This window comes from Ciona robusta, chromosome 10 (assembly GCF_009617815.1).
Source record: "Ciona robusta chromosome 10, ASM961781v2".
Classification (NCBI taxonomy): Eukaryota; Metazoa; Chordata; class Ascidiacea; order Phlebobranchia; family Cionidae; genus Ciona; species Ciona robusta.
Genome location: NC_143244.1, coordinates 6600074 through 6622066, shown reverse-complemented (window position 1 = coordinate 6622066; position 21993 = coordinate 6600074). Strand labels below are relative to the sequence as shown.

The window sequence follows — 21993 nt, the reverse complement described above, 5'->3', positions numbered from 1 at the left end:
TTGCGCTTTTCTTCGGCAGCTTTATTTGCTGACTTTTCTGCAACAATATAATCGTTAAATATCAGTTTGTATATTATTGCGTCATAATTACCTTAATTTTTCTTTCGTTACATTGCCCGCTTGATCCTCTGTGACGTCACATACCAAGTTCTGCAAAATCTTATCTTCAAAACTCAAATTAAACCAAAATAAGTTCGTGGCTAAACAATGAACTTACGAAGTGGGTTCTTCTGTTGCGTCATCCTCACTTCGTGACGTCACATCGTCGATGTTTCTAGAAAAGAGCTTATGTATGTAATAAAGCCAACTGGAATTTATACTTTACCAATTCTTTGATCTTCTCTCTTCGCGCTCATAGCGCAAATATGGTTAGAATATACAAGTAATGTGCCTCGTTCGACGTGCATGGGGCCCCATAAAAAAAATCGCGAAACGTATGCGTAGAATAGTCGCGTGTTGTTCACCTATGACGTAACGATACTAATACCGCGAGTGGTAGCGAGCGAAATTTTAACGATTGAGTCCGTTTGTGACGTAAAAGAACGCAGCGAGTGGAAATAGATAAAAATTGCGTGTGACGTTGCGAGTGACATAATATAGAACCGTCGCGATTCTCGAATCCGAATAAAGAATAAATAAAAAAACATTAATAAGTTAATAAACGCAAGGCACACAACTTGTAGCATAGTGTTATTTACTGTAAATAATATAAGTAATATTACTGTATATTAGTATATAGCTATAATGTACGTTAAATAATAAGACATATAATATACTAATGTAATAAATAATACTTAACTTAAGTCTTGCAAAAAATCTTCTCGAAGCCTTCCAACTTGTAACCCGATGTGGAACCAACTGCATTCAAACTGGAACTTGGTACCTCGTTGTGTAGAAGAGGCGTTTTATGCTCAGAGCAATTAAGGCGAGCGTAATCAGCTGGTGCGAGGCGCCGGTCACGTGAGCAATCTGACCAATCAGTTTCTAAGAATAAATAGCGGGCTGATTGTGACGTCGTTGAACATTGTGACGTAGTAATTTAAATTCACAATGGTTCCCGATTTTGGATTGTCGTTTCAAGCACGAATTCAACTTTAGAATCACAGTGCGACCAGTTATGCCTATATGCGACAAGTTATACAATCTCAGCACCATTGTAATATTAATGCCATTTTATATATATATTAATATATATATATAATAAAAAAATTATGATTTGATATCGCAATACGTGCTCAATTAGTGAAAACGTTCATAATGTCTATAAGAAGTTTCGATTACGGAAAATTTCCCTTCAGCGAAACATACATAGACATCGCGTAACTAGAAAGAAACTGAACGAATTTAGCAAAACAAAATGCGTAAAGCACTTTCTAGTAAACATAGTGTCGAAGCGACGCTGGCTATCTTGAAACCTGACGTTGCGAATAACCTCTGGGCAGTGCAGAATATCACACAAACTATACGGAAGAAGGACTTTGTTTTACTACAACAAACTCGTACAAGGTGGACCAAGAATGATGCGGAAAAATTTTACGAAGCTCATGCTGGTAGGTTTTTCCATCGAAGATTGGTGGAAAGTATGACAAGTGGGCCAATTATAGCCCTTGTCCTTGCTAGGGTTAACGCAGTAGCTGAATGGAGGGATATTATTGGAGGAACTAAAGTTTGCAAAACAAAATATATCCAACCATATTCAATAAGAGGTGAATTTGGTTTAAGTGACACCAGGAATTCCGTCCATGGCTCTGATTCAATGCATTCAGCTGTGCAAGAAATTAATGCATTTTTCCCATCATTTGATGTAATGGGGGAACTGGAAAAATACAAACTTGGTAAAAGAAACATTCATGAAAATGAATCCTCCACAAATAATAATGTCCTGTTGAGTTATAACACAAGCAAAGAATATCAAGACAGGTTCAATAGTCAACTTGGATTGTTAGATACATGGAACAAATTTTATAACTCATCTTGTAAAACTGCTGAGAAAGACTGGTTCATTGGGTTCAATGAGCTCAAACCAAAGTTGTTAGAAATACTCGGTACAACTTCTAAAAAATGTGTGGTTGATATAGGCTGTGGGACTTCTAGTGTTGGGCCATTGTTGTCTAAACTATTACGTAATAATGATGTTTATTGTGTGGACGGAGTGGAGAAGTGTTTATTGATGTTAAAACAACAATACCCAGATTATGATGTCACATATGTGGTTGCAAATGTTTGTAAACAAGTCCCATTCGCGGAAAACAACGTTGATTTGTTTATTGACAAAGGAACTTTTGACTCAATTATGCGTCAAAATAATGGTGAACAATTATGTAAGGTTTATATGACAGAATTATTCCGTGTGTTAAAATATGGGGGGAAGATTGTGCAAGTTACAACCGATGAACCGGAGCAAAGGTTGGATATTTTGCATCAAATATGCGGCGATGGAGTTAATATTAGTTACGAGGAGATTAAAAGTAAAGAAAACGGGATTCCTGTTTTTATTTATATCGTCATGTGCAAATAATGTCGTATACAGTATTTAAACCATAGAGATCTTGTATTATATTTTAAGATCTCTGTGAAAAAAAACTCATTTACTTTTCATTTTTTGCTGTGGTAACCTTTTCCTGAAATAAATTTTTTATTAATTTAAGTTTTAATCAATTTCTTCTACAACACCATGATTACATATAATTGCATGTATTTCACCAGTTATATTTATTAGAAATTAAAATATTCCTAGTTGAAACATTGATTACTGTTTCAACACATTTCCAATGCAGATGTTATTTAAGTAAAAATGCTAAAACAACTTAAAAAAGTAGGTTTGTCCCAGTGGAAAAACAAACAGTTGATAACAATCACACACCGATTGTTAACCAGTCAAAGTAACAATGAAGATTATGATGTCATAATAGCTGGGGGTGGGTTAGTGGGAGGGGCAATGGCTTGTGCATTGGGTGAGTTAACATTTGATTGTTGATGTGAAATTTTTTATATAACAACGTTTTATGTATTTAGACTGTTGTACTATTGTGTGTTTACACACCTTGGGTGTTGAGGTAATGAGCCAACTCTGGTTATACATAATTAATTGTATCAATTTTTGAGATTATTTGTTTTACAGCTACACTTAATTTGCATTAAATTTAAAATGATTTGTTTTAAAGGAAAAAGTCGTTATTTGGAGAAAAAGAAGATTTTGATGCTTGAAGGTCGTTCAAAGATGAAAGAGATTGATTTAAAGAATCCTCCTTCAAACTATGATTGCAGAGTTTGTGCGATATCTCCTGGAAATGTGGAGTTTCTTAAAGACATCAATTCATGGGATAATGTTTCAAGGAAATGCTCAGTGAATAGAATGCAGGTGGTGGTTGGTGATTTGAACTTATTGCTTATGCTGTTTTAATAGACAGTAATTTGACAATTAAATTGTTATACAATACAGACAAGAAATGCCTTTATATAATATTGATGATATATTAAACACATTTCTAAGTTTTATAATATTATTATATTAAACCTTCCAGGTTTGGGATGCATGTTCTGACGTGGTCACACATTTCAACAAGCACAATATGTCAGAATCTCTTTGTTGGATTGTTGAAAACAATCTTCTACAAGCAAGTCTCAACCAAACCATTAATAACGAACTTTCAAACAACGTTTCAGTGAAATACAATTCTACTTTAACCGATTGTTTCATCCCGAATAACTATGCACGTAGTGATACACGAACACCATTACCACCAGCAACTGTTACTTTATCAGATGGGACCGTTCTTCGAACCAAATTATTGGTAATTTATTTGTTTAATTCTACTGTAGCCCCGAAATCCGCTATGGCACAATGGTTAGTACCTGCCTCTGTTCAAGAGAATCTGGTTCAAGGCTCGTCATTGCTACCTAATGAAAATAATTATAACTGAATCTGTAAAAATTAAAATAATGAATAAAATATAATAAAAAGATATTTTCTAATAAAAGTACTTATAAATACAAGTATTTAAAAAATGAATGAATAAAATAAGCTCCTTTATCTCTAACAGATTGCAGCCGACGGTGATAATTCATTCATATCTCGATGTTTGAACATGAACAAGTTGAAATGGAATTACGATCAACACGCTGTGGTGGCAACATTAAACTTTCACGAACCTTGTGATAATTTTGTTGCCTGGCAGCGATTTTTACCAAGTGGTAAGTTACAGAATGCAAATAATATTTTCCGAACATTAAACTATAAAGTTAAGTTTGTCAAATTTATGTTATACAGTAGGTATAACGGTTCATATCCCATTTGGTAATACAGAAATAGTATTAAAAAAGTATATGACCGTATCTTTACATTTTGATAGTAAACAACACTTAATACCAAAATCTGGTATCTTTGTGATTCTAAAAGAGCTTAAACATCATAGGACCAATAGCATTGCTTCCATTAAGTAATACGAGCAGCTCATTGGTGTGGAGCACATCACGTGATCATGCAGAAGAACTCAAAAATATTTTAACTGAAGATTTTGTGAATCAGATAAACAATGCCTTTGTAAGTTGCATATTGTGACTTGTCTGGCTGAGTGTTGGAATTGCTTGAATTGTAACTTTGAATACTGGGCATGGTCAATGCAAATATACTTAACAAACATTAATGCGCTTACGTAACAAGGGTTGTCCCTGATATTTTTGTGTGCATGGGGCTCCTTTGGTTATTTTGGCAATTGCTTCAACCCAGTGTTTACCAATGGCTTGTCTAAATAGTCAGCCATATGGAAATACCAAACACGTACAAAGTTACTTACATTACAACTTATAAGTGGCTGCAAGGTGTTGTGTTTATGTACATATAGTCCATTTCCATACATTTATTGAATATATTCTACAGTGGAAAGAATATCCTCGAGATAAATCAGTTGAAATGTTACAAGAGATGACGCAAACCTGTCTTAACTTGTTCACCTCTGGTAAAATAGTTTGTTACATTAAATATTAAATGCAATTAGAATTTTTACCACTTTGTATTATATATGTAAATAGAGTGAATTAAATTGTTTGTGCTAATGATTTTAAAATTTCTGAAACTAAAGGGAAGTTAGTAATTCAGCATTAGTTTCTGTTAAAAACGCAACTAAAATAATAAAGCTACAACCTGGTTGGTAATTTATTAATACAAACACCTTTATTAATAATCACTGCTTTGTTTAACTTAACTTCCAGATGAAAGTTCAATCTCCAGCCTTCAATATCCACCAAGTATATCAGGTGTACAAGGAGGTGTCTTCAGTTTTCCACTTGGTTTTTCACATTCAGATGAATATGTTAGACCAAGACTTGCTTTTATTGGAGATGCAATTCACAGGTTAGCAATCTGGTTAGGAATATATTTTAAATATCTGTAGACTTTTAACAAACTGCAGTTAAGTGCCTTGCCAAAAGACACAAATATCCACAATGGTGGTACGGGTAGCGCCAACCTGAGCCTCAAACCTGTATTCGTTGGGCAAGATGCAAACTTGCTAACCATTGGGGCTGAATGATTTCCCATGAGGGTGCACAATTTAATATTTCATAAAAACTTTTTGAGCATGAGGGGGCATAGTATACACTTATTACCTTATTCCACCAAACACAACTTGTATATCAATATATTTTCCCATAGAATCCACCCACTAGCAGGGCAAGGTTTGAACCTCGGTATGCGGGATGTTAAGTCGTTACTTGATGTTGTTGAAACTTCATTATATAATGGAATGGATATTGGTGAGTGTGGGTGGTGGGTTAGGAATGAACCAATGTAACTTGTTTATCCTAGCATGGGCATCCTTGTGTGGTACACGGCTATGGTGTCTTGCCATATAGCAGATAAAACATAGGTATAATAAAACTTCATTCCACAAGATACACTACATGACAACTTGTTAAAAAACACGGGGTGTATGAAACAGAATACCCTGTGTTATAACAACTGCGTTACATTCGTTTATTCTGCTAAAATTTACATTTCAATAGCAGAACAGCTGTTTACCCCAGAATTATCTCATGCATGACAGAAACAATGGATGAATAATCTTTCCAAATAAATTTTAGACTTAAAAAATATTTTACACAGTTTTAAGTAGACAGAATGAAAGTCCTATATTGGAAGAAACTGTTCTTTAACAATTTTGACTTTTATAAACAGCTTTAAAAGAGTATGGGAGATATGGAAGAAATTTATAAAAATGTAAAAAGATTGCTAGTTCTGTAAAAATCAAACATTTCTAACATACCAGAACACTGAAAGGAACTTCAAGTAGTTTGCTCCTAGCAACATGGTTGCCGGGCAAGACTCCAAGGTAAAACCAACTTGCCAAACATTTAATTCCCAGGTTCCCTTGAAAGTTTACTAAGATACGAAAGTGACAGACAGCGAGGCAATCTCCCCATGTTAACTGCTGTGGATGGGATTAAGAAGCTTTATTCAACCGACAAACTTCCTGCAGTTGTTCTACGAACAGTTGGTTCCATCATATTCAACAGACTCGAGCCGATTAAGGTTTTCAATATTTCCTGGATTATGATTATGTCCTTACTTAGCTATATAGTTTTTAAACCAATAGAAGTTCAAGGCAATGAATAAATGTAACTTATTTCTTTTTGCGTATAGGGCCAATGACATTTGGTATAACATAGGTGTTCTATTTCAAGAATAGTGCTTGCGTCTGAGTTAATATGTCTATATATGACTTTGCGGGTACTTAGTTTGGGGTATTTTATTCTTTTTGATACAATATATTGCATTTGGACAACTTGTATAGTCCATTGGTGACTACTGGGTTGAAGCAATTATTGTTAAGTGTCTTCCCCAAGGACACGCATGCCCGCAGTAAGGGAGGTTTTTTCATATGTAACTTTATTTTCCAGGAACGATTTATTAAAGAAGCTGTCATATAAATACGTCATATCAAGACGCATCATGCTGTTATATTGCTAAATGGACGATTCTTTGTTGTTTATGTGCGCTAATACAAATACGACCCAATTCGCGGAATTAGTTTTTATAGTAGTGTTGGAAAAGTTTTATAACGTTAGTACTTAAATCTCACATTTCCTCGTCGTGTTTTGAACAATTAACAACGCTGTTTTAGAGTAGTGAGGGTACGGCTACATAGCTCTGTAAGTATTCTTTGTTTACTACTAAATGGGACAATAAAGGAGAAAAAAAACATGTCCCATCTTACCCCAGTATCACTATGTTAGTGCGTGTATAAAAATACGACCTAATTTTTTTAATTCGTTTAAGAATGGAATATATTGGTATGCGTGGAACATTTGACGTCGTGCCTCATGCTATGCAAACAGGATTTCCTAAATCCCCAATTGCTTTCCGTTGTTGCACTGGCATCTGCTTCGGTTTAGGATTATTCTTCTCAGCGAATTAGGCTTGCTAGTAAGACAGAGGCTGTAAGTTACTTAGAAGCTGTCTCCTTATGTACGAAGATTGAGTTAGATGTTTCATTGTTCATATACGAACGGGTAAATTTATTATTGCTTTTTGTTTGAACACAAGGATTATAGCGAGGGAATTAGCAACAAAATGACAGCAGTCGTTAAAACACGCCATGTGTAAAATATACTTCAGTAAAAGCGTTACAGAATTATGTAATCTATCAACAGCTGATAACCTTCGAGATACATGTAGTTTGTGGCAATTAGTTTGTTACATATACTGCAGTGTACGGAAATGTAAAACGTAATGCTTGGTTGATGTGTATGGAGCGAACGTGAGTTTTATCAGACTCGACAAACTTAGACAGTTCTTGTTGGTTCGAACGTAGTTCAAACAATCGTTAAGATTCTGTTAGGATAATCTAAGTGATTAAACAAAGTTGGGGCCATTGGACTAAGCTTGCGTTTTATACTGGATGTTACTTTCGTTTTAAATAGAAAGCTACGAGCTCGACATTATGCTTTCAGTAATTCAGTTTATCGTTAAATACGGAAAGTTAAGACCGTAGTTGTCATTGCTAAATGAAGTAAAGAAAAAAAAAAATATTTATTGGTTTTCAAACATAATGGTTTTACTTTAAAGTTGTGAAGATGTTTAATGTAGACTCAAAGTAAACCATGCGTAAGCAATATTCATTGTTTGACGAAAGTAAAATGTGGAATTCCCCCAAAAATGAATTTCCCATGATGAAAAGCTTGTCACATTGTCGGAAATGTTTTATGTTGAGTTTAGCATTATTGAACGGTTTGTTTTGCAATAAGATACTATTTATTTATAGGTTGTTGTATAAAAACATCTGTGTTAAATTAGTTCTGATACATTTAGTTTAAACAATTGATTATTTCTTATACTTTCAGACTCAATTATATGATGTTGTTTTATATTGTTGGTGTTTGTATTTATGTGCAAGTTGCACTAAGTGTAGAGAGTGTTCCACGTGGTCATAATGAGTGGTTGGGCTTTCATAGACCAGCTGAAGGCCACATTGATGTTTTAAGTAAGAAATTTACTGTTTAGTTTATATAATGTAACTAATACTGTGTATTTGTATGTTTCTACTGCATTGTTAAATATATTTTGTGACCATTTTTGTGTAGATTTTGGAAATAACCAATAATGTATTGAAACTAATATATGGCTGACAATTCAGATAAACTATAATGGACCTATTAGTTGGGTGAATTGCAGTTAAGTGTCTTGCTTAAGAACACATTCACTTAAAATGGTAGCATCACTGCACCTCGAACCTGTAACCTCTGGGCTAGAGGGTCTAACCACTTTGCAATAGTGCTGAGAATTATCACTCAGTCCAACGATAATAATATTTTTGGAAGTTTAATTCCATCATTTTATAAAGTGCACTTTCAAATAATTGTATCAAATTACCTTCAACTCTTCAAGCTAACTTTTTCATTTAAACTCAGCTGAAGTTCCCACCCCACAAAAGTTCTGGGAGGATTATTGTAGTTTGGGCAAACCAGTCTTGTTGAAGGGAATTGCATTGGATATGCCTGCAAGGCTGAAATGGACAGATGAATACATGAAAGAAAACTATGGGGATTTGAGGGTAATTATTTACAGTATTATTAGTTTCATAGGTGTAACAATAGAGGTGCTGGCATAACATGTTAAAACAATTTTTAAAATAGGGGTGTCATTACAGTTTACCGCACCAAGGCTTTGTACCATAAACAATTTTTCTGCAAAGTGTCTATACAAACAAGCAGAGCCAAAGTTTATTACATTTACAACATTCAAACAGTGTACCCCAGATTTGGTTAAAATTTTTAATAGGCCTGAAGGTTATAACCTTGTAAATGAGCATACAGAGTTCAATGCTGCTACCATGCAAGACTGTGGTGTTTTTGGCAAGCCTTTTTCAAGATTCTAATGTTTTTTTACAAAAACTCATTTATTTACAGGTGAAACTTGAAAGCAAATATGAAAAAGACTTCAAACCTGAGGGTGACCGTGGTATGGGTCAAGACTCCATGCGACGATTCCTTGACACCTATATTGAGCATGACAAGTACATGGTGTCACAGTTACCTGACCCACTCTCAGAAGAAGTAACAGTCCCCCAACCAATCTTATGCGGTTCATTCCGGGAAAGAATTCTGGAAGCAAATATTTGGATGAGTTCAGGAAACACAAAGAGTTTGTTGCACAGGTTGGCATTGCGTAAAGTAACTAAATGCTTTAAAAATAAAAGAAGACCAGTAAAAGACTCAGATTTTTAAAAAATCCTGTTTTTTGATGAGCAAAATAACAATAACAAATAAGTGTAATAAACTATTTAATGATTAAAATCCTTTGTTGAACAAAACAGAGATGCAGACAATGCTTTCAATTGTCTTTTGAACGGAACAAAAGATTGGATTCTGATTGACCCTGTGCATCAGGACCTTCTGCCTGTTGCTGTAGAAAGTGGTTCGTTGTTTCTTTCATGATGTTATAATATTCTATGATTTGAGTTTAAAATTTGTATTTTGTATTTTTGGAAGAAATTATTTCCGAAAGTGCATTTGTTTATAATATGTTGAAATGTATTATCAAATAATTGGTATCTGGAAAATTACGTTTGATAGATTTTTCGATGGCACATTTGTTAGGGGTTTCCATCAGAACCAAAAGATACCGTGTTACATGCTCGATACTGTTACCATTGAGTCATTGACTTACTATTTCTGATTTAACATCAAAATCATGTAATTACAGGTTCACCATATGGCGGGTACACACTAATCAATGTGAACAAAGTTGATTTGATAGAATTTCCAGAATTCAAAGAAGTACCGTGGTATTACGCGAATGTATCTGCAGGAGATTGTCTGTTTCTTCCTAAAGGTTAATATTTGTTGATGAGATTTGCTGAAGATGTTTTTGGAGGCAACTTCATGTTTATTATTGTTGGATAGTGGTTTGGGTTAAACCAAGAGGGTAGAGGTTCAAGGTTTGATGCTGCTATTGTGGGCCTATGTGACCGAAATACAAGTTAAACAATGTATAACTTCAGTAATATACTATGTAGGACATATTGAAATATATATTGTAGTACTAGATAACAAAAATTTGGGCACCTATATAACGTACCAATCTTACCAATCACAGGACATTGGCACCAGGTTCGATCCTACGGAGCGAAAAACTTGGCTGTGAGCATCTTGTTTTCGCGCTTGAATGATTTTAATCCCAAAGGCTGCCCCAAGGAGGGAGTTCCTCCTTCAGAGTTGTTAAGTGAGGTACCGATGGTGTGGACATACGACGGGTTTGAGGCTCAAACTATGGGAAATGCAGATCCATTTGAGTTAAAGTGAGAATTTATACGTAAATTGCTCTTCTGGTTAAAGTGAAATTTTGCGTAATTATGTTATACTATCATTTCTCCACATCTTTATGAATTTTATGAAAACGAAATTAAGTAAATCACAATAAAAAAATTAAACAATTATAAAATTTAATGTTAATGAAAACTAATAATCATGAAAAAAAGCCAACCCATAAAATTAATTTTCACAAAATTCATGATCATCAAATTTAATGTCCATGAAAATCATGATGATAATAACATATAATCATGAAGATCACAATCATGAAGTTAATATTCACAATAGTAATGATGATAAAAAATTTTCTTTACAATAATCATGATCAGAGATGAGCTTGAGATGAAGTGCAAACATGCAGAGGGAAAACTAACACTTGAGATGTTCGAGGAAGACATGATATCCGGGTTGGATGTGGAGGAAGAAGCTTACAAAGGAACGCTCAAGGTGGATGCGGATGAATACGAGATTCCTGATGAAAATATCGAGATTATGAAGCAAAGAGCTAAAGCGGTGAATATTTAAATGTATTTGAAATAATTGTTGGTTCATGTTTAAAAACATAAAATGTTAGGTTGGCAAGAGATAGGGCCACAAAGTATATATTTACCAGAGATTAGTCTCAAATTATACCGGAAAACAAATTAAGATAGCTGTAATTAAACTATAGTGTAATCATATTCAACCAAGATATTTTACTTGAAATTTCTGCGTTCACATTGGTTGATTTAAATTTAAACCGACCAATCACATTTCAGATCATGGACCTCATTGATCCTGAAAATATTGGATATTATGATTGTAGTCAACTTGAGGATATGACAGTAGACACACTGAAGAAAATATCGGATATAAAAGATCCCGATCCTGCTAATACCGATCAATATGAATTCTTACATCTTCATCCCAATCTTGTTAGGTAAGTTTCAAACAGAATAATTTAAACAATTTTCACAAAATTTAACATTTAGTTAAAACTACTGACTAATAAGTTAACATAAATAAGATGTATTGGAAAATAATCTAAAACAAAAGCAGTGTCTTTATATAAATGGCTAAATGTGATTTGAATGAATATTTGGCAAAAAGAAATGAATGTAAAAGAATGTAAATGTGTAATAGCTAAGCATTGCTAATACATTATAACTTGAATATAATATAACATAATTAATACACATACAAAAGTGCTAATATAAATTTCATCATGTCTTTTAAATAGAATACTTGTGTAAAGTAATAAACAATTTACCAACAATTAATGTGTTTGTTTTTTTTCAGGAAAACTATTCTGAGTTCTCTTGAATTATCGAAAGAAAGTTTCATGGAAAAATATCATTCACACGAGGGTTCGATGGCCGGGGCTCAATGGATCTTTGAGACTTTGGATTCGGACAATGACGGTCGATGCACAGTGGCTGAAGTAAAGGGAAATATGGAGAAGGTTTTGGAAAGATTCCAAGACAGTTTGCTTGCAGATGTTACAGGTATGGTTTTGATGAGTCACTCATGTTATAAGTCGGCAGTGAGCAACAGGTTTATGAATACACCATGCGTGTCTGGTATATGAAAAGACCACCATGTTATAAGTCGACAGTAAGCAAGATATGTATGAATACACCATGTATGTATGGTGTATGAGGAGAAACACATGTTAAAACTGGACAGTGAGCAAGAGGTGTATGAATACATCATGTGTGTCTGGTGTATAAGAAGACACCCATGTTATAACTCGACAGTGAGCATAACGTGTATGAATACACCATGTATGTAAGGTGTATAGTATGACATCCATGTTAAAACTGGACAGTAAGCATAAAGTACACTATGTTTACATAAATACTTGAAACAAACAATCTAAAAAACAACCATCTTTATCCCCAGCCCACCAAGCTAAGAAGATCAATCAAAATTCCAAGGATGAATTATGATCACGTTATATTTGATGCCATAAGAGATTTGCCACGATGAGATTATTTTATTTGTAAAATCCACTTTTGATCGTCTGTTCAATCGGTATCTTGTGCAATTTGTACAATAATAAAAGAAAAAGAAATAGTTTTATTGAGGTGGCAGTTCCAAACATGCTGCATGTAATGTAACAGCCACATCCTGCCAGATAAATAAAACATTAAAACTGTTTATATAAAATAATCTTAAGATACAAGGCTTCAGTATTTGTGCAATAAAAGGTAAAAAGGTTAAGATTCAATGAGAGTATGCCATCTGCTAACAGTGTTGCCCTTCGCTTCTTTCATTTCAAGCCAGTGTTGCTCATCTGCTTCACTGCTGCTGTTCTGACCAAGTGATATCCATCCTAACATTTCTTTCTTCTTGATTGTTTTCGATGAATAAACACTCACCATGAGTGAAACTTCTACAAGTTGGAACAGCGCAACCTGATATAAATACAGGTTTACATTTATACCGCAGGGCTTCCCAAATTTATTTGCTTATGTAGCGGTGGACTGGGCTTCAAGCATGGATTTACTGTTATAGTTTTTAAATGATATTGGAAATTGGTATATGTTGCAGCACATTAACCACAGTAGGGTTGTTATTGTTTATAAATAAATAAATTACTTGAAAATAGAAAGGTTCCTTAAACACAGGGTTAGGTTGTGATCGACGGATTGTTGTTTTGCTTTGAGCCATTTCTTGGCACGAAGAATTCAACAAAACTAACTTCACAAATGTATCTATTGAATAAAACTTTGTTAAGTTAATAAATATGAGTTTGTTTGTGCTGGAGTTTTTATAAATTGAGCGAAAAATATTGTTTTTCTATTTGAAGAAATCCCTACACTTTACAAAATATATTTAGCATTGAACATTGTGGACACTAAGCCTTTTGTATAAAGAGAATAAAAATCTCTCAATTAAAATATTAAACAATCCTGTACTAACAAACTATTTATCTTAAGACAGGTTGTAGAGGAAAAAGGGTAAACAGCATCAAAAGGTAAACAAATTTTCAACCAAAAAGGTATCTGAACTATGGGTTAAAAACTTACGCTGTTTTAAAACAACCAACACATACAAATCAACAGCTCATGCATAATTAACCTAAGAAAGCTATATTTACCAGGTGGCTTGCTCATTGCCAAGTTCCTGAAGTGTGAACCTTTCACGACCTCAACACACAACCTGCCAGTCATCTCATTATACGACAAAGACAACAATAACTCTGGTAGACTACCACCATGTGCGAGTGTTGCAACTGATGATGTGTCGATGTAACCTTGCGATCCTGTCACATCAAGTTGATCTCCTCGCTTATAAATAACATCAAGTATGTGTGGATTAAAACATATATGTTGGTATTAAAACAGTTGTTTTAAATATATTTCAACCACAGTTCACAGTGTACAGCTGTAACTAAGATGTGGTCACAAAATGACAAACATAGATTAATTCTCACAAATGCCTTATCACATAGTCTTATACATAAACGTTTTGTATATTACTGGTTCTAATTTTAAACAGAAATATATAAAAAAAACTGACTAGAAAATCTGTGTTCAATTCATGTAAGGTGTTGTGATATTAATATTAATCTGGCTTAATTTAACAAAGTGTTGAAACCAGTGAACCTACATTAACATCTGTCCTTGGTTCAAGTTGTAAAGTCACCGTCAACTGAGGGTCTCTGATGAGATTTAATTCGTCGAATCTCACGGTAGCTTCACCAATCAAACGATCCCGTACCTTTAACAACAGATACTGTTAGTTGAAACGAAAATAGCTAAATATATTTTATTTTTTAATTTTTATATTATATGTTTAAACTATTTTTTTTAAATGTATGATCAATGTAACTGCACTGTTTTAAACGTTTTTTAATTACATATTCTGTTTATTAGAATTTGAAATTGTTAAAACACTTTCTAATTATGCACTTTCTAAATATGCTATATATAACTTTACCAAAGTGCATTTTCACTAGCATGCTGCGTCTAGATCACTAGTACTCAAACATAAACATATGTATTCATATCCTACCTTCCCTATCCCATACAAACGAACCCTCAACCCAAGTCTTCTAAGTTCTTCGGGGGAAACTTGTGAAACTTTAAAAGTTTCAGCGAACCTTGAAGAGTTGATGTGCTGGACCTTTGTCTTGTATCGTTTCCTCTTCGCTGGTAACATAACAGCTCGAACCTGGTGAGTGATGACATGAGGTGAATTGGTGGTACATTAGTTCGCTTTGGTGGTGTATAAAATTACATTCATTGTGTATATAATTCAAATCAATGTAATGACTGTACCTTTAGCAAGGTGGTAAAAAGGTATGTAAGATATTGAATAACATTGACATTAAATTATACTTAGGTTTACTTATACAGATAAAAAAATTAGCAACCAAAAGTAAGTCGTTAAAAATTAAAAGGCATTGTCAAAAAAAAATTACTTGGCCATTTAATAGTTTATAATTTAACATAAAAAAAACGTCAAAATTAAATTAAATATCAAGAAATGTTACCAAGAAAAATAAAGTTATAAATATAAAGTAATGTTCCCCAACCTGTATAATGCTTGCCCCTCCTCTATCCTTGGATGGCAACTCCTTGGCTTCGATGATCGTGATTTGAAGTTTGCGATCCGATATTGAATATTGAACGGCAATATCAATGACTCCACACGCTGATATCGGAGTTGTGTCTTCCATTGAAATATCAACACTATCGCCATCTAGTGGTGAAGGTTTAGCTGCGATCGCTACGGCAACTTCATCCTCCTGAACGTATTGTGATGTCGTAATGAGTGTGGTGTCCTAAAGACAATTAAGGGACATTCCCCCAAACTAGTTGTGAGCTGTTGCCACCCTGGGTGCGGGGTAATTCACCAACCCTGCCCTAGATCTCGGGCCGTATGATTTGACACCATGTAGGACCTCACCCACAAAAATACAATAAAAAATGTGATAATAGACAAGATCTACATCACAATGATGTTTACCTCCATAAGAGAAGATGAGAGTTCTCGACTGTAAACACTTTCCGAATCATCGATGTTCCATTCCTTGCCATCATTGGTTGAAACATGGGATGCAGGGCTCTCCATCTGTTTATGCAAGAATAAAGATATTGCATGAAAATACTAATACAGTAATGTGGGGTAAGACAGATATTAAAAGCACATAATGAATCCAATATTTCCTATTCCTGTTTTGACAGAAAACCAACGGTAAGTTTTTTGAATTACCATGATTTAGGTTTGTTTTACCAAAATTTATAGTCACAAAAACATGTATAAAAACAAAATCACTTATTAAATATATCCAACCTGTTTTGGTGCTTCATTGGGGGAAGTCCCATCCATAACTGTTTTTTGTTCGTTCACTTTAAAAAACATAGAAATAATGTATTAATTCACCAGCATTGTGTACTAAAGAAACTATGAAACAAAAGAATATCTTGATACATTAAAGAAATTGTATGGTTTCCAAAACTAGGGAATGTTAAATATATTATATATCTATTATTAAAAAATATTTAAACATCTTACTTTGTTTTTCACCACTTGATGGGGTAGAAGTGTTGGTGTTTAATGTTGTGTCTATGTTGGAAGTTGAAGGCTGCTGATCATCTATAATATCTAAAAAACACTATATTTTTAAATAGCTTTAAATAAGTTTATGTTTGTAATGAATTGAAATTCTAATAATATACAAAGCATTAATAAATAATAACAAATGCTTATTTAATATTTATTATTAAAATTATTAATATTTAGTTAAACAACACACATGTAATCTTATGTATTAAGCCATACAATAAAAAACATATGATTTAATTAACTGAAATATGATCTTTAAAATATTATTCAAAATGTACACAAAACATGAAAGCAGTAATCTACATATTTTTTTTAAATCAACTAAAACCTAAACAAGAAAAACTAAAATATTTCTAATTAAAAATAATTCTCCTTATCAAATTCTCCATAAAGTATTTTATTTATAAAACGAAACTACGCCAGGTAGCAAAAGTTTTATCCAGATGGGTGTTTTGTTTACTTTTCATCTTGGTCAACAAGGTTTGTTTAAAACTTTTTATTGAACGTTGAGGTTTCGATGTCTGAGTAAACATGAAACTATTTGAACATTCCTTATACGTGGGTGGAGACTTCAGTATGAAATGAACAAACCCATTTTAAAGGATAGTTGGATATTAATAAAACATTAAATAAAAGACAGATTTTGGACTTTGTTACGAAACATTTTGAAACAAACCAGAGTTTATTTTGTTTCTTTTTCTCCCAAGTATATAATGTGTTTTACGTGGGTAAGATCTTTAGGTGTAACACGCTTTTTAGGCTAGAGTTGGCATATTCTCCTGTCCCAATCATTTATTGTACAAATATATTAGTTATTTCAAGAAAATTTCAAAGATCGTATAAGCCTAAAATAACTTTAACAAAGTCTTACTGTGTGGGAGAAAACACTGGTTTAAGAAACTCTCTTTTTTTAAGTTACATATGTGGTAACTTGTAGAAGCACAAGGTATATGATACAGAACACCCGATTTGATAAAAAACAACTGATATTTTTCCCACCACACAAGCATAAGTTACATTCAATCATCCATCCATTCAATCTACCTGATGAACTTCCATTATTTTTCCTCGCTGACGATCGGCGAACGGTTTTCCTCATCTGTCTCATCGTTTCCTCTTCGCTGTCATCAGATGAATCGCTGTCAGAATCATCAAACGATTTCGCTGCCAAATAAAACCCATTGTTTCATCATAGTAAGGTTGATGTCATTAACAATTGAACAAAAATGATGTGAGTTTTAAATGAAAAACAAGACAAACAGTTAATTTATGTATCTAACTTTTCAATAACTTTTTTGTGACTTCAGAAAATTGCAAACGATCTAAACGCATAAACAACCATCAAGATGTGTTTTTTTCAAGTGCGTACAAACTTCTTTGAGGTTTGGCTCGGCTATCAATAGGGTTAAAGTCCTATTATGTAGTTCTTACTCATACACTATTTGTGCTTGAGTACACTTTATAAATAAAAACCGTAACCCTTTGTCTTACTATTATTATTGTTAGTATTGATACTCGTAGTCGAAGCTCTTAAATCTGACAAACTGCTTCTAATAGCTCGCATCGAGTTTTTGATCCTCGTTGAGACTCGAGCGAATCTCGGAGCTTCTTTCTTCTCATCCGCATCAGCGGTGATTGACAGGCGAGGTTTAGATGAAGAATCGTTCCAGTTTTCAACAATTTCATCCGGATCGTTTAAACTGTCATCAGAACTCACAGAAACGGTTTGTTTCCGATTCTTTGCTGCTCTGTCAGTTTTTAAAACGGCAACGACATCGCGTGAGAACGACGACCCTCCTGACCCCATGTGGGCGAACAAACCATGAAAACAACACATCGCTGTTGACATTATTCACATAAATATGCGACCTTGGTTTGACCTCTTGGTGACCTTTTGAACCCACATTTTTTACACAGTACACATTTGAATTTAAATTAGTCTTTTATGCATCCAAACAAAAATCCACTCTATAATAATAACATTAATACAAAACCGTTTGCTTTGAACTGTTTACAATTAGCAAAATAAATCTTAAATACAACTATAGGCTAGTCAACAAGCAATGTTTCATATATATATTCATATAAAAAATAGGTCAAAATTACAACGAAACCTGCAACAAACTAAACATAGAAAGTTATATTGATGTTTTCATTCATACCCAACGTATCCACGCTTTACGGACATCAATAAAACATGATTACTCTCAATTACAAAGGTTGCTATAACATAATTGAATATAACCAAGTTATTATACTTGTGTTGGGTAATTACACCTTACAATACAATTGTAGCATGACATCAAACAACCACAATATGAGTTCCCACTATATCTAAGTACTAAGTTATATATATATATACCAAGATGTTATAAGATTTATTACTAATTCATGAATTTGTTAAATTTCAACAATATTTATTTCAATACACAAATTCTCTGACGTGAAAACGCCTCTAAAATTATACCTTATCTACAAAAGAATAAATACATACAATAACTAACACATATATAACGAATATATAGTAATATATTACAAGATTACATTAACCCCTCATTATGCTAGACCGCAATTAAATAACTTTTCAATAACACCGTGTTTCGTATTACATATCTTACTGCGATACGCAGCGTATGTAGTAAATAAGCGGCTTATCGTAAACAATATAGCTCGTAAGGACGTTTATCAAATTATAAATAACACTCGTATTCGTTAAATATCGCTATCGTATATCATCGGTTACATACGCAATCCTCAAACACAAATTTATCAACTAAAATTTACGAATCTTCATATTTCATTCTGGCTTACGATAAAACTAATATTGATAAAACCCTGAAGGGAATTTTCCCTCTTACGACGTCATCGGGGAACTTGAAAATGCTTAAAACATAGAAACAATAATAAATTTAAGTTGTATATACATAAAGTTTTGGTTGGTTGTTTCTTATTTTTATCGGCTGAAAAACGTTATACAGATCTTGATTAGTAGCTAGTCGTTATGGTATTGAAGTTATCTAACAAATACAACATTTCTTGAATCTGGTTTTGCTACAAGTTATATAGTAGGGTGGGGTAAACTAGGACAATTTTCGTTGTATTTGCTTGTCTCATATAGTAGTAAACAAAGAACAATCAAAGAATTATAAAACCGTATTCTTACGACTTCTATAGATCGTTGTTGGTTGATTAAAACACGATCAGGATATTTTGATAGTGTAGGCTAAAGGTGTCCCGTCTTTCCCATCCCACATATCTACTGTCAGATTATGTATGCTTATTAACTACATTTAGACAACTAGTTTGGTCTGTAGCTTGCAGCCAAAGATTGACCTAAATCGGTACGAACCGGAATACTGCATCAGAATCTTAATAAACGTTGCGCTTACCGACGCAGGGCTTATTAAATGTAGATTGCAACTATTTTTATTGCCTTCTTATCTGAAAAAAAACTTTCAGTTTTGAAGGCTCTGGTTAGAAACTCAGCCCCGAATAACCTTAACATCGCCTGCTCTTAAATAGTGACTCTACATGAGAGGCACTTGATAAGTATAGGACACTCATTATTGCTACATACAAAATATACATGCTCTGCCAACGTACATGCTCATATAATTTGCACAAGAAATAAAAGTCGATGATTGACAGTTCATTGCAGTCACATCCCGTCTGCACTGCGGGGCATATAAACAACTACTTCCCTTCACACGATCAACCACAGTATGTCAGATTCACCGGTATACACGTTATTATAAGCGTTCAATCGTAACGATAAAGTGTAGCCTATATACGCTTACCCCCGAAAACACAGTGTTATTCGTGTGGTGGTATATATGGTATCAAAAAACAAACTGCTTTTTGTTCGGGTAATACATGTGATGTAAATTATATTAGGATTTTTATTTGATTTATGGAGCACGACTGTGCGAGTAAAAAACGCTTCAAAACATCTATCTTCAAATACAACGCGTAAGAAGTTACAAATATCATAACCCGACACTGAGAATAATGTGTAAAAGACACCTATGTTAAAACTTGGTCGTAAGTATGGTGTGTATATTTATATACCACACGCGTTTGAATGAGTAATGTGTGCCTGGTGTATAACAAGACACTCCTTATTCTCACCTAAAGCCTCGTCTCCCGAGTATCGTCCTGGTTCCAGCAACCCATCGCAGCCGCCGCAGTTTTTGAAACACGCCTTCTTTGTGAAGAACATATAAAAGACGACGAGGAATGCTGTTATCCCAACAATCACGCTTAGGAATATCACAGCTGCTGTTGAAACTACAGGAAGAGGATAATTAAGGTATAGTGCGGCATAGGTTATGTAAAGCAGTACGTTCTATAATAAAGTATAGTAGGGTGGGCGAAGATTTTCGTCCCATTTGGTTGTGAACAAAAAACATTAAAAATAAAATAAAAAAACAATCCCATAGCCCGTTGTTAAAAACACGATCAGGGTATTTAGATATTATGTGCTAAAGATGTCCCATCTTCTCCACAGTACTATATAGTACGACATATATAGGTATAGTGTAACGGAGTACGTTCTATAATAAAGTATATGTAAAATAAGCCCTTTATTATCATTGAATTGTTGAAAGACGGCCTAGTAATCCTGTCATGAATAATTTATATACTTTGGCTTTCAGTAGAAATAAATGATGTAAATCAATACATGTATATACGGTGTATATGTGTGGGCGTACGTTATTGGTTAGATGAGGTACCGGTAGCACCAAATCTCATATTTCCTTATCGTGTTTTAAACAATTAACAACGTCCTTTTAGGGTCGTGAGGATACGGTCATAAAATTCTTTAAATATTCTTTGTTTGCTACAAAATAGGAAGAAAAAAGAAAGTGAAAATATGTTCTATCTTACCCTAACCGGACTATATCGCGTACGAATGCATTCTATCACAACTTAAATAAAGCCAGTTTGAATTTTTTTAAACAACACAAATTACATAGACGATAATTCGTTGTCAGCAAGTCGTTTCAACTTACCAGTATGAGTTGTGCTTGCAATTGCCACCATTTCGATTTATTCCAATGCTACTACTATGCTTAAGTAACTTCAGTTTCACTTGTATTGGCCTATCATAATGTATTGCCCGCGTCTGAATTAAATAAAAATATTAAAATAATAGAGTCTAATACACAAGCTCCTATAAAATTCGCCCTGCTGTAGTAGCTTGATCATGCTATAAAGGAAACAGCTGGATCCTGTTTATGAAGAATAGACTTCTACCAAAAGTTTATTAAGTGTGGCTGACAAGTTAACGCATGATGCGTTTCATCTGGAAACTGTATGCGATGGTTTGTACGAAAAGGGTGGAGGGATCTATTATTCATGAACTGAAACCATGGGATACATAAAAGATAATATTAAATAGGTTGTCCGACCTTTTCTTTGTTTTATTAAGGTTTATCACTTTCGTTATTTTACCATTAGCGTTTGATAACGACTATAGTTTTGCATTAAATTCCTATCTGTTTGCGATCATTAATTTTATTTTTTTGTTATTGCTATCGAATGAACATAGCAGGGTAGGGGAAGATGGGGCGCCTTTAGCACATAATATCTAAATATATTGATAGTGTTTTAAACAATTAACAACGG

At 33.7% G+C, this 21993-nt stretch overlaps 4 protein-coding genes across 7 annotated transcripts; 3 read left to right on the top strand and 1 right to left on the bottom strand.

The window, feature by feature from the left end:
* The first annotated feature begins 1005 nt into the window (after positions 1–1005).
* LOC149730244 (uncharacterized) lies at positions 1006–2778 on the top strand. The gene has a single exon (XM_089886305.1). It carries the CDS (start codon positions 1358–1360, stop codon positions 2516–2518), a length of 1161 nt encoding a protein of 386 aa, XP_089742431.1. The 5' UTR covers positions 1006–1357; the 3' UTR covers positions 2519–2778.
* LOC149730243 (ubiquinone biosynthesis monooxygenase COQ6, mitochondrial-like) lies at positions 2776–7015 on the top strand. The gene is made up of 10 exons (XM_089886299.1): positions 2776–2954; positions 3165–3361; positions 3525–3794; positions 4044–4194; positions 4416–4543; positions 4880–4958; positions 5212–5353; positions 5654–5754; positions 6363–6529; positions 6898–7015. The coding sequence occupies exons 1-10, from the start codon at positions 2795–2797 to the stop codon at positions 6925–6927; spliced, it is 1425 nt and encodes a 474-aa protein (XP_089742425.1). The 5' UTR covers positions 2776–2794; the 3' UTR covers positions 6928–7015.
* Positions 7016–7490: 475 nt separating this feature from the next.
* Positions 7491–12870, top strand: LOC149730242 (uncharacterized). Of its 2 annotated transcripts, none has more exons than XM_089886292.1 (10): positions 7491–7509; positions 8908–9050; positions 9406–9653; positions 9813–9913; positions 10202–10330; positions 10595–10796; positions 11139–11322; positions 11568–11728; positions 12088–12293; positions 12691–12870. In XM_089886292.1, exons 2-10 carry the CDS (start codon positions 8991–8993, stop codon positions 12735–12737), a joined length of 1338 nt encoding a protein of 445 aa, XP_089742418.1. In that variant the 5' UTR covers positions 7491–7509; positions 8908–8990; the 3' UTR covers positions 12738–12870. The 2 variants fall into 2 exon arrangements, with proteins under 2 accessions (XP_089742418.1, XP_089742417.1); XM_089886291.1 differs by lacking the exon at positions 7491–7509 and adding an exon at positions 8320–8480.
* On the bottom strand, positions 12765–21496 carry LOC149730241 (synaptotagmin-16-like). Of its 3 annotated transcripts, XM_089886285.1 has the most exons (12): positions 21378–21496; positions 20494–20652; positions 17410–17529; positions 16315–16404; positions 16093–16148; positions 15766–15870; positions 15332–15544; positions 14809–14967; positions 14404–14514; positions 13892–14081; positions 13390–13505; positions 12765–13205 (listed from the first exon to the last, which is right to left on the bottom strand). In XM_089886285.1, exons 1-12 carry the CDS (start codon positions 21406–21408, stop codon positions 13008–13010), a joined length of 1548 nt encoding a protein of 515 aa, XP_089742411.1. In that variant the 5' UTR covers positions 21409–21496; the 3' UTR covers positions 12765–13007. The 3 variants fall into 3 exon arrangements, with proteins under 3 accessions (XP_089742411.1, XP_089742410.1, XP_089742412.1); XM_089886284.1 differs by lacking the exons at positions 20494–20652; positions 21378–21496 and adding an exon at positions 17857–18785; XM_089886286.1 differs by lacking the exons at positions 13390–13505; positions 20494–20652; positions 21378–21496 and adding an exon at positions 17857–18810.
* Between the last annotated feature and the right edge of the window lie 497 nt (positions 21497–21993).